The sequence below is a fragment of the Hermetia illucens genome, chromosome 1 (genome assembly GCF_905115235.1).
Source record: "Hermetia illucens chromosome 1, iHerIll2.2.curated.20191125, whole genome shotgun sequence".
Taxonomy (NCBI): Eukaryota; Metazoa; Arthropoda; class Insecta; order Diptera; family Stratiomyidae; genus Hermetia; species Hermetia illucens.
The window spans coordinates 96,116,949-96,130,208 of NC_051849.1; the positions used below are offsets into that span (position 1 = coordinate 96,116,949).

The 13,260-nt window shown below is 41.8% G+C and overlaps 1 protein-coding gene across 3 annotated transcripts in view; it reads left to right on the forward strand.

Moving 5' to 3' along the window:
• Positions 1-4,550: 4,550 nt before the first annotated feature.
• The window catches only part of LOC119653453 (monocyte to macrophage differentiation factor 2), a 46,580-nt gene continuing 37,870 nt past the window's right edge, over positions 4,551-13,260 (forward strand). For 2 of the 3 annotated variants that reach the window (XM_038058091.1, XM_038058098.1), the window contains exon 1: positions 4,551-4,845. Coding sequence is in view for 1 of the 3 variants with exons in the window: in XM_038058083.1 (XP_037914011.1) it covers positions 5,711-5,734 (24 nt within the window). In the remaining 2 variants the exon portion in view is untranslated. Of the gene's footprint in view, positions 4,846-5,533; positions 5,735-13,260 lie in introns of those variants that run through there. The other variant, XM_038058083.1, reaches the window with a different exon arrangement.

Genomic DNA, 13,260 nt, shown 5'->3' on the forward strand with positions numbered 1-13,260 from the left:
ACGCTGCACGACGCGACACTACATTCAGCAAAACTTCCCCGACATGGCATGCCTATATTGCACTAGTGCTACAAAAAACTACATATTTTAACATTTTAACAGGTGGATACAAACCAAAACTGATATCGGAGCAGTCAACTGAGTTCATTATACTGAAATGACACGAGGCACTGCAAAATATTCTTTGCCAGGCAACTCAGTCGCGTCGCTTGGCTGAATGTCGCGTCGCGCAATGTTTTCCTCTTTTTCAAATATTTTGAAAACATCTGCATTGTTTTCACTAGGGATGTCTCAATTTCGAATATATGGTAAGCATTAAAACTTTTACATATTTGAACTCCGAAAGAGTATTATTAATGAATGACAATGTCAATGAGGTAAGACGGGAAATTAATAAGTTTGTAAAGCAAACCCTTGTGCCAAAGATACCACAGTCATAGATCGTTTCGCTCAGAACGATGATTTAATTTCATCCTTAACCCGCAATAACTGATGGGTTATTGAGTGCTTTTGCCTGAAATCAAATTGTTCACTTGGAATTAAGTTTTTACTATCAAGATACTCTGATAGACGCTGATAAATCACCTTCTCGAATATTTTTGCAATGTTACAGAGGAGACTTATGGGCCTATAACTATTAGTAAGATGAAATGGTTTTTGAGGCTCTAGGATTGGTATGATCTTTGCAGACTTCCGCAGTTGGGTAATAGCCTAACCTGATGCATACATTGAAAGTGTGCATTAAATAAACAACTGGTTTTTTGGGAGTTTTTTTCAGGCATATATTGGAGATATTTTCGGAACAACAAATTCATGAAGCTGCCTCTATATGGTGCCCAGGCCTCAAATTACTCTCCATTTCGATATCTGTTCAAATTAAGTTAATAATAGTATATTATCATATTTTTGGGAAAATTGAGTAAAAGCCCTCCTTAAGTTTATCCCAGAGTTGTAAAAGTTGGTAATAGTATAAAATATAATTGTTAAGAAAAGTGAGGTGGTAAAGAAAGACGGCAAGACTTTGACGTACTACACATCTTTTATTACTGTTACTGAGTAGAGTGCTGGGTCAAGCTTATATATAAGTACATATGTTACAATATTCAGTAGTAGAAAGAAGTGAGACATCTAGTGTATGTATGTAGAACTACTATACATATAAATGTACTTCATATACTTAACAATAATATGAAGCATATTATCTCCAAGTTTGATCAAAATCATACTATTAGTAACAAAGTTACAGTAGCTCAAAATTGTCTCTGCCGTGTAAATTTACAACCCGAAGTACTAAATCTGACATGCTAAATGCATATATCTAACGATCTACGTACAAATGGGATAGTTCTACACGCTCAAATGTACTCATAGAAGAAGCAAACAAAACGTTTCATGCTTGAAGCGCCCAGCTTCCCGTTTCCCGACTTGTTCCTTCCTTGGTAACATTTTGCTGTTATCCTTTAAAAGAGGAATATTTTTACGCTTGTTTTTTGAAACCTTTGCAGTGTTCTAGTGGTTTTCGGGTCACTCAACATTGCATTCCATCTTTTATTCCTATAGATAGTGAGCCTATCTTGGATTCTTAGATAAGTGAATTTATTGCCTCTTGCTGCTTTCTTCAGGGGATAAAACCCTGAAAAATGACTAGGCCTTAATTATATCTTAATTATCATTTCCCCTTTGTCGTGTCAGTGAATACAGATATTAGTGTAGGTTACCCATATCTGTATTCAACCGCTGCTCCTGCGGTTCTTTTCCACTCGGGTCAAGAAATATTAAAAGCTGAACTAATGAAACGGAGCAGAAAAACACATATGAATTCTACAGTCGTTCGGCATATTGTAGGACATGACCATAGAATGGAGAGGGTAACAGTGCTGAAAGAAGTCAAGCGGGACAAATTGGACTTACGAGCTGTGCTTTATCTTTTCTCATATCAATTGAAGGAAGTATTACGTTATTTCACTTAAAATAGTTAGCTAGTAGCTTAAGTACTGAGGAAGAAAGTAAGTAGCTTTCGAAATACGTATTTACTAACTATTAAAATATATTGTAGTAGGAGCAAGCTACCTAGTTTTATTTTTTGTTATTTCACTTATTATTCAAGTATATAAAAATTAAATTCGATTTCTGGCATATTCTCTTCAACGTCAATAGATTGTAAATTAGGAACTAGTATTGAACAATATATATACATTATGAACTAGCATCTATAAACTATAACTATATAGCTAGTATCGTACAGCATATAAAAATGAGAATCCTTAATTCTTAAGTGCTCTAGATTCACTGCGTTCTCGGTACAAAAGAGTACAATGTGGGCTACTTTAATTGATATTCCACATTAGTACAAACTCTCCAAACTACTGACGGGTCAAAAATTATGTGCAACACAAACGATTCGTTAAATGGGATAGCGCGAAGTTTTGAGCGGGCATGGATGGTCTTGCTCCAGACCCTGCGCAAGGAGTCAGATTTGAAAAATGTTAAATCTCGTTTGGAACAACATCCGCCAGTGGGAACGCTCCAGTTAATTGTGGCGTACCTTAAATGCGCGGCTGCTTGATAGAAGTAATACGAATTCAAAGATTGATTATTACCGTGTCCATGGGATGAATGAAGATCGAGCATCTCATCAAACAAAATGATTTGAAAATAAGGCTCCATCAAATAAGTGTGCAACCTAAGCGAAGAGCAAATGTCGTAGATTCCAAGGAAAAGGTGTGAGTGCACAGGTCTTATTCGAGTGCCACGATGATAGGGGTTTGAAATGCGGCATTGAGAACTACATTTTTCATCACCTTTTATTTTTTTCACTCCACCATCTACTTTTTCCATCCACTCGTGCAAACGTGTCTCTTGTCACACCTGTTCCTTTTCTTCTTTTTAAAGTTTTGTGTAAACACATAACTTTATTAAAATCGGTTTACGGTCTGTCTATTTGTCTGCCCGTCACACGCATTTTTCTCGGAGACGGTTATAGCGATTGACACCAAATTTGGTAGAAAGGTGGGAACTGTGAACGCTCACGCATATAGGGAGTCAAATCCGTATAGGTCGTATTTAAGCTACTTAACCGAAAAATCTGAAAAAAGTCAAGAGACTGCCACTGTATGTTGCCTAGGCGCCAAAATACCCTCCATACCGATACCTGTTCAAACAAAGTTAGTAATAGTACATTACTATAATTTTTAGTAATTGGCATGAAAACCCTCCTTAAGTTTTTCCTAGAAGCACGATATTTTGCAATGTAAGATATAACATAAACTCCATATCTTTTAGCCTTCTGATGAGGTCCTCTTTATTCCAGATGTGCAGATGTCCAGCAATGTAGGTTACAGCATAGAGCATGATTCTAACAAATTTGGTGAAATTCGCACTATTACTAACAAAGTTATAATAGGTCAATGCTGTCGCTTCTGTGCAAATTGAATGTCAATATCACTTGAAAGTGGACATTTTCACATAATATATGCATATATTACGTGCTACATACTAATTGGGCAAATGCACGCTCAAATCTCTTTATACCTTCATACCTGAAGCGTCTAGCTTCCGGTTTCCCGACTTGTTTTTCCCCCTTTGGAAAACCAATTCCCCAGCCATGTCGCGCGGCAAAGCAGAGCAGGGCACGGCAAAGCAGCGGTGGTCGAAGTCCCAAGTTTCAAATTTGAACTTTCGAAGTTTAATTTCAAATTGGAATCTAAGAACCTCAAAATCAGCCAGGAAATGTATATTTCCTAGCGATTATTGACACTTTTACTAATTTTTCTGATTAATCTATCAATAATATGAATAAATTATCCTTGAAATTAAAATTTGAATTAAGAACAAGGAAAATCGTAAATATCAATCCTGGTGTAAACGCACTCACTACCAGCCATCGAATGACACCCAATTGTTGACTCGCCTAAAAAAGCATTAAAACGAGCAGTGGAAAATTTTCCTATGGATATAGTGTTTATCGCAATATTTGCCTGGGCAATCGCCTCAAGGCATGTACCAAGGTGGACACGGCAAGCAATATTTATTTTTCTATTCCTCAGTATATTAACAATAAATACCATCATTATCATTTTAAAATATTGTGTCATTTTGTTTCTGTACCATTTCATCTCTGCAAAAGTGTTTATGGGAGTACTGTGTAATGTATGCACTTAATTGAAGAAAGAAAGCAGAAATAATAGGAGTAATGCGCTTACGCTTTATTCTAGACAATTTTACTGTCGACGAAAGTAATAATCAAGAATAACATTGGGTGTCAGTGGTTGTTTCAAATAAACAACTCTTAAAATCTACTTTCAAATAATGACTTGAAATAGTTGCAAAGCAAAATTAAATTTATTTAAATAAAGCAATAGACAACCGTCACTATTGAACGGGGAAATCCCCATATTTCAGCGAAAAATCTGGCAACGTAGACCGGAACCATGCTGCCACGCTGCATCTGACGAAACGTCACAGCCGGTTTCTCTCTCGTGCACTCTCGTGCGCATGACGTTCACCCAGTCCATTCCCCTTTGAGAATCATTTAAAGAGCCATTTGACGTTTCGCTGGACCAGTTCGTTGTTTGACATTTTTCTTCGAGGAAGTCGGCGGCGCACTGGTGGTTTGTTGTCTTGAATGTAGCTACGCGGTTCCGTGTTATTCTGTGGAGTGTGGCTCAAACCAGAGCTATTTTAGCAGTACTCGAGTATCTTCCGTCTGTTGTCGTTATGCAACAGATGTAACGGCGTTTTGTGTGATTAGGCGAACAGAAGCGGAAATGCGGACGTGTAAGCAAGGTCTCCCGGAAAGGATCTTTCCCACTTCATCTCGAAGATGAACCCGTGACGAGCCGCAAGGTAAGTGCACAGTCTTTGTTAAATTCAAGTGGGTTCCTCTTGAACGACTGCAAGCGGTTCTTCATTATCGACACAATGCTCGCTTGCGTGACCTCTGGCACAAGATGAATATCCGCATCAAAGATAAGCTCGGCAGAAGGCGGCCAAATTGGACTTTGGTCCTTGTGCCGTCAACCAGGCCATCTCATAACAACGAGAGCCACAAGATGCTCGACACCAGCGCCTATTAGATGTAATCTATGGTGCATTGGAAGTCGCCCTGCGGCGCCCCCAGTCATCCGACTGCATCTCGAGTTGGTGCAGACGCTAACCTTGTGCGAACTATGCATGCCGATGTCGGGCTGCCACTAGTTTTTATTAATTGTTTTCTTTGTGGTTCGCCACTAATTGACCTCTCCTAATCTGGCAGCTCCAATTGGAGTTACATTGGCGCTGTTTAGTGGGGGATAAACATGCCCGCGTGGATTCCTTAGTTTTTGCTTTGTTGCAAAATAAATTCTATGGCACGTTCGATTTTATGGTCGAATTGCATAGTGACCTGCAACGTAATCACTTTTTACTCCGTGGCATTGGTCGAGTGAATTCATACGCGGCTCAACTATTACGTCTGTAATTTGTAATTTTAAGAACAGCCGTCATCCCACAGTTCATATTACACTTCAAGGCGATGTAGATGTGAATTTATCTATTCACGTGTTCTGTAATTATAATACTTTGGTTTCCGTGAGTAGTTACGACGTTAACATAGTAGCAATCGCAATGATTAACAGCATTCAAAGCATAGCAGTTCAATTATGATCTAGAAACGGGTGCCAGTCGGCGTCTTAGATTGTCTTGAATAGTCACGAGATGAAATTGGGTCAATATGGCCCGCATCAATTCAAGAACAGTACGTACCTGCAAACATGCTGCAGTATTTTATATTTCTTTGACTCTAGTTAGCCTACAAATATTCGATTGAAGTCTCCACTGAACCCTAAAATAACCAGTTCTCCTATAAACACATCTCACCGTAATGCAATTGAGACAACATGACAGAGATTCGGGTTGCAAATGACCCGTAACGACGATATTAGATCGATTGCTGTTGACTGATGGTAATTTAAGAACTTTTACTTCCATTTGGTTGCCGGAAACTCCAGGTGACGCATAGTGCAGACCACGCAAGCTGCCTAGATCGAGAAGATTATCCCATGATGATTATGAAAGTCGTCAGAATGAACAGTGCAAATGTAATCGTGTTATGCTTTACAACCTAGGGTTAGTTCCACTGGATTGGATTATATTCCAATAGTAGATAGTTAATTGTATTGTGTAGCCAGTACCCGCTGCATTTTTTAGGAACTGAAACTCGTTTTAAATTATGGTCAATGCCGGACAATTTTTTGAATTTATATAACGGCCAAAACAACAGAATTTTCAAGATATGTATATCGCAGACCGAATTATTATTTTCATTGTACAAAAATACATCGTCCTGTGAGTTGGGGCTTAAGAAGTAATCCAAAGTCTTCCCCGCTTTTTGTAAAAAACGACTGAAAGGGATAGAGATATTTCGAATATATACTGCTATCGAAACAAGTACACCTGGGATACGGACTCCCCTCACGACTACGACCTTTAGCGAAAACGAACTATAGTTTGTTTCTGGTGTGAAGGAACCCCAAAATTCTCCTTTTTTCCAATTTGAGCGAGAATTCCAATTATATAAGCTGGACATTCTGGGCCTAAGCAAAGTAACATGATGGAACTGCGTACATAGCGTGCTCCTCGTTATCTGGCAGCAATGTGCTTTCGTATTCTGGAAAGTCAAGTGGTAGAAGACGCGGATCTAGTGTAGGATTGTGATTTAGTGAATAAGAATGCTTTGTACGAGCAATTACACACTGTTCAGGATTGGCTTCCTAAAGGTGGCATTCATCATCATCATCAACGGCGCAAAAACCGGTATCCGGTGTAGACCTGCCTTAATAAGGAACTTCAGACACCCCGGTTTTGTGCCGAGGGGCACCAATTCAATATCCCTAAAAGCTGTCTGACGTCCTGACCAAAGCCATCGCTTCATCTCAGGCAGGCCTTCTTCTTTTTCTACCCTTCCTCATCCATACGGATTAAGTGACCCGCTTACCGCAGCCTGTTGAGCCGTTTATGTTTATCCACAATCAGACGGTCGTATCGCTAATAGATGTCGTCGTTATCTAGACTACGGAATCGTTCGTTCTCATATAGGCGCCAAAAATTCTTCGGAGGATTCTTCTCTGGAACGTAGCCAAGAGTTCGCAATTTTTCTTGCTAAGAACCCAAGTCTTCAAGGAATACATAAGGTCTGGTAAGATTATTGTCTTGTACAGTAAGAGCGTTGACTCTATGGTGGGACGTTTCGGGCGAAACAGTTTTTGTAAGCTAAAAGAGGCTCTTTTGGTTATGAACAACCGTACGCCGATTTCATCGTCATAGCTGTTATCGGTTGTGATTTTCGACCCTAGATAGGAGAAATTTTCAACGGTCTCCAAGTTGTAGTCTCTTATCTTCATTGCTTTCGTTTGAACAGTGCGATTCGATGTTGTTCGCTCTTTCGGTTTTGGTTTTGGCGCTGACGTTGCCACCATGTAATTCGTCTTGTCTTCATTAATGTGGATGGATGAAGGTAGACTGTACATCTCGGATTGTTTTCCCCATGATGTTAATGTCGTCAGCGTACGCCAGTAGTTGGGTGGACGTGAAGAGGATGGTACCTTTCGCATTTATATCGGCATCGCGATTCACTTTCTCCAGGGCCAGGTTAAAAAGAACGCATGACAGGGCATCCCCTTGTCTTAGATCGTTGTTGATGTTGAATGGTCTCGAGAGTGATCCTGCTGCTTTTGTTTGGCGTTGCACATTGGTCAGTGTCAGCTTAGTCAGTCTTATTAATTTCGTCGGGATACTCAACTCTCTCATGCCGTGTACAGTTTTACCTTGGCTATGCTATCATAGCCGGCTTTAAAGTCGATGAAAAGATGGTGCAACTGATGTCCATATTCCAACAGTTTTTCCATCGCTCCAATATGCCCATTCTGTCGAAAATCAGATTTTCCTCTTTGTCTCGCAGAATGAGCATCGAGGTGTATAGGGCTTCATCCTGCTGACTTATTGGTAAAACTTCCACGCCTGGTGCGGTTTCTCCCTGTACTTTTCTAGTTCACAGACTTGTTGGTTCTCCCAGGCTCCCCTTTTCCGTCTGTGAAGTCGCTCCTCCGTTCGACGGAGTTCGTGATAAGTCTCTGCGCGTGCCCGCGTTCTTTGAGAATGCAACATTACTCGGTATGCGGTATTCCATAGCTAGCTTAGATTCATCGTCAAACCAGCCGTTCCGACTTTTTGGCGGCTGGGGCCAAGTATCTTTGTGGCCGTATCAATGATAACGTTCTTCAGGTGGTTGTGAAGATCATTTGTTGATGCTTCATCTCCAGGACACCTTTAGCTGCGGTTATTGCGGCATCCATTTCCCCCTTATAGGTGTTATGGAGGGTTGTGCTCTGAATAGCTTCAGTATTAACTCTTACCTGACGGTCAGAGGGGGTTGTAGGTGGTGTTGTAATTTGAGCTCGGAGCACTATGCCAACGAGATAGTGATCCGAGTCTATATTGGCCCCCCTATACGTTCTTACATTCATCAAGGCTGAGAGGTGGCGGCGTTCGATCAACACGTGGTCAATTTGGATGAAAGTAGTTCCATCTGGAGAGGCCCACATATGTTCGTGGACCGCTTTCCGCGCAAACCAGGTACTTCCAACAATCATTTCGTGCGATACTGCTAAGTGAATAATCCGCAGTCTGTTATCATTATTATGTCTATGTAAACTATGGGAGCCAATGTATCGCCTGAATACGGGCTTCGTCCCTACTTGATTGTTGAAATCTCCAAGTATGGTTTTGATATCCCACTTGGGACAGGCTACGAGGGTCCGCTCAACTGCCTTGTAAAAGGCATCCTTCTCAAACTCTGCAGTCTCCCCTGTAGGGGCGTGAACGTTTATGACGCTTATATTTCTAAATTTGCCTTGCAAACGCAAAGTGCATAGCCTTTCGCTTATATTTCCAAAGCCGATAACAGCAGGTTTCAGTTTTACGTTGACTAAGAAACCTATTCCGAGCACATGGATTACTGGATGGCCACTACAGTATGTGGTGTAGCGGCTCTTCTCCAGGAAACCGGTCCCTATCCAGCGCATCTGTTGCAACGCTGTGACATCAGCCTTATGTTGGGACAGGGTATCGCCCTCGGACCTATATTACCCTTTGACCGCCATCCAGTAACGGATTGTTACCGACGACTACCACAAGGCGTGCTCTTTTGAATTGGAGCCGGTTTCTGTCAGGATACTGATTGCAAAATTGCAGTCCAGGTTAAGGAACATCACGATTGCACAGCGTATGCACCAACGTAGACTTCCGATTTAGTGAATAAGGGTGCTTTCTACGAGCAACACGTTCAGGATTGGCTGTGCTGGGTGGCATTGTGTTCGTGATCTGAATGCTAAGGTGGACTCTGAGAACATCTTGCTCGAACATGGATGGAGAAACACGGTCCTGGCGACCGTAACAATAATCGTTGGAGATTTGCGGATTTCTGCAGCTTCCACCGTCGCACAGAGCCTGCCATATCTTCTGTTGGGTTTCGCTGATCGTCACCATACGATCACATTGAAATTAGCAGTAGCTTTAGGAGTTGTCTTGTATCTAATAAGAGAGGCGTTGACATCGACCTCTAAAGGGGTTACCGTCTGATGATTGCTTACATTCGCTGACGCAATACAATCCTCCAAGTTCCCCATCGACTACTTGTTTTATCCTGCTCGTCAGTGGGAGAGCTATCTTACCGTCATAAAAAATGCTTTTTTATCGTGTACTTCGCAAGTCGTCAGTTCCGCTGCGAGAGGACGTCACAAGATATGGCTAACTGCGGAATCGTGGAAACGGATCCATGAATGGAAGGGATTAGAGGCTCTATTGGCAGCAGCGAGTGATGGCGACCGTGAGCCGTTCGGACTTCACTACCATGCGAAACCCTGGGAAATTCAACGTAGTATGCGCCGTGACAAAAGAGAATTCATTATTGTGCTGGTCAGGGAAGTGCCGGAGAAGGTAATGATTCCTGAACTGTATAAAGCAGCAAAAGAGCTTGCGTGAGGTCGTAAACTTCATCCACGATGATGAACAACCAAGGAAAAAGAAGGACACTTGTAGAAGAAATGACTAGTCATCGTAAAGTGCGGATACAGATTGTTCCTCCAAATAAAAGAGAAATTATCTCGGCCATCAATGTACTGAAACGGAGTAAATCCGCTGGGCTGGTGCTCCCCGCAGAGTTATTTGTCGTTACACCTGCAGTTACTGCTGATCTGCTTCTTCCACTCATACGGAAATCCTGAGAATTCGAGACCTTTCCCAAAGAAGGTGAAGAGAATGATCGTTAAAATTCCAAAGAAGTATACCTGACTTGGGTGCGACAATTCGAGGGGTATCTTGGTGCTCCTATACCGTCACTGTCTTCGTCAACAGAATCTGCGCTTTCGTGGTTTTCCTATCGGTGTTCGTCCTTCTGCCCTCCCTACGAATACCCTTTTTGGTATCCGAATGTCGTCCATATTCTGAACGTGGACAAGCCATAGAAACTTTCGAAGTTTTATTAATTTGGAGACTTCAGGGTCATGGAATATTTGGTACAACTCATGGTTGCATCTGATTGGTCATTCTCTCATTCAGCTCCTATTATGCTTAGCTTAGCTTTTCGAAAGTTTGTGTTATTGTCCATGTTTCATTCATAGCATAGCCCTGGTCTTATTATAGTTATGTATACTTGGAGTTTCGCTTTCCTGTGTACGCAATTGACTTTTAAAATCGGCAGAACCGGGTAGAAGGCTCTATTTCCGAGCTAGATTCGTCATTCTATTTAATCAAATTCATTTCCATTTTGCATCAGTTGTACGCCCAAGTGTATAAAGTTGTCTACATTTTCTAAGTTGTACTCGTCAATCGTTATGTTTTGTCTTTTGGGCATCATTTCATTTTTCTTGTTTGTGTCAAAATTTTCGTCTTATTTTCACTAATTATCGAGGCTTATAAAAATCTCCTTTGCTGCGATTTGACAGGACTTATAGAGCGTGTGCCTTTTGTATCCACGAGCAACGTTCATATAACCTGCTCTAGTGCCTTCTTGGTATTCACCGATTAATCGCTGTACAGTCGAATTCTCCTATATTATATTTGTGAAGATTTTATAGGACGTACCAAGTAGTATGATACCTCTGTAATTACCACAAATTAACTTGCCTCCTTTTTTGTGGATAAGGCATATCACATTTCTGTTCGTGGTTTCAGATGAAAGTCTTGGGGGTTTAACGTGAGTACCTGCCGTGTAGGCATAATCCCACGGTCCTCTTCGGACACGGATTGAATTTGTGACCACAATCAGAGCCCCGCCATGCAAGCACAGCGGTCCTGGTTTATACTAAGTGCAGGCTAAGCATTCATACCAGTGGATGCGAGGCCTATCTAACACCTCTACCGCAACTAAGGGGTACGGCACCCGAGTTGTACAGCGCAACTCCACGCTTGAGCTCCGAGGAGCTCTGCCCGCGATGTAGGCATAACCACAACCACCATGAAACTCCCACTAGGGGGCCAACCGCAAATAACCGGGCCGAGAACACATCCTCCAGGAATTCTCCTGGAGCAAATGTTCTCAAAGGGCCGTCGTGGTTTCAGATGGAGAGAACCAGATTATGAATAGCTTTCATGGTGCATCGACTGCCTGATTTGATGAGCTCAGCGGGGGCTTCATCCATATCCGCAGCCTTGTTCATTTTTAAGATTTAGTGTGAAACAAAACTTTATTAAAATCGATTCAATGTCTGTCTGTCCGTATATCAGTTTGTCATCGATTTACTCGAAATTTTGGTGAGAACATGTGGTCTGTGTATCCCTTTACATGCAGCGAGTGGCGCCATTTTTGTTAGGCTTCAATAGTAATAGTAATAGTGTTTTCAATATGTTTGTTTACCTTGCAAATACACTAGGCAATATTTTGTCGTGTTGTATGGTTTCCAGTGGGCATTAGCAAAACTGTCGTGTCGTATCGGTTTCAATGGGTGCGCTCCTTAAATCTGGTATGACGGGTTTTGTTACCCACAAAACCTTAAAAATTTTGCTTTGATGCGAAGCGCACACAATCTTTCGTGTATAGGTTCGAAGTCACATTTGCTAACATTTGCTTTGAAGTCCCTACCCACGATGAAAGCGGCTCAAAATTCCGTTTCCCTGATGTCTTTCCTATTTTGAAGATTGTATGGGACCGTATTTCACGTATCTCTTAATCATTCCAATTAGTTTCCTGGACTGCTGGAACCCTGACCTTGTAGTTGCTGGCCTATTGAAGTACGTCCTTGACAGCACCAGATTTGTTTAGTGATCACGAGGCAGGTTCATCCGTTCTACGGCAGCGTTTGGATGATGCACTCGGAATTTGGACATAGTTGTCCGTAACCGCCCTGAATGTTTTCCAAATTGGTTTTCGTTCACGGCAATATTCCGAATGCATAAACCAATAAAGGAATAGCGAATATATTTAATAATAATAATAATCGTTGGCGCAACAATCCATATTGGATCAGGGCCTAGAAGTGTGTTAGAGCACTTCATTCAAGACCTTAACGGTACACTACAGTATACTGTAGGAGGCAATGTGGTCAGTATTGCGCTCGCCCGAGATTATTACCCTGATTTTACTCAGGTACTCATTTACAGCTGAGTCGACTGGTATTCGACATCCAGTCACGATAACAAATCCCTCTGCCACCAATGAGATTTGACTCGCGACCTTCCGCTACGACATCACAGCGCTCTAACCACTTGAGCCATCCGGACACATACATTTAATGCGCTTATTTTATTCTTCTCCGAGACATGCGATTTCAGTACCGGCTTTACACGTCGCAGGAATTCGGACAGCAGAGCATCCTTCAGATTACCAACTCGAGCATAGGTGGCATAGCGAGTGCCTTCAGCGGTGATCCACTCAGCATACTGGGCGGGTAGTTCCCAAAGTCCATTCCAATACTCTTGCGCTTCCGCCACCGAAAATTGCACTGCCAGGACAGTCTGTTGGGATTCGTTGAGTGATCTGAAAAAACTCCGTTTGTTCCTCGCGTAAGTTGCATTCTGGACACGTCTGGAGTGACTTTCGCCATACCTTCGTAACCGACTGCATATGACAGAAAGTTTCTGCTTTAGTGTGTCCAGAATTTCAACTATGAGTGTTTCACTGTGGATGGCATAGCTCTTGTCAACCCTCTGCACTTTATTTCTCACCGGTCTGCTGCCATTGCCAGTGCTGATCTTAATCAGTCTAGCAATGTCCTGCCTTAGTAAGTC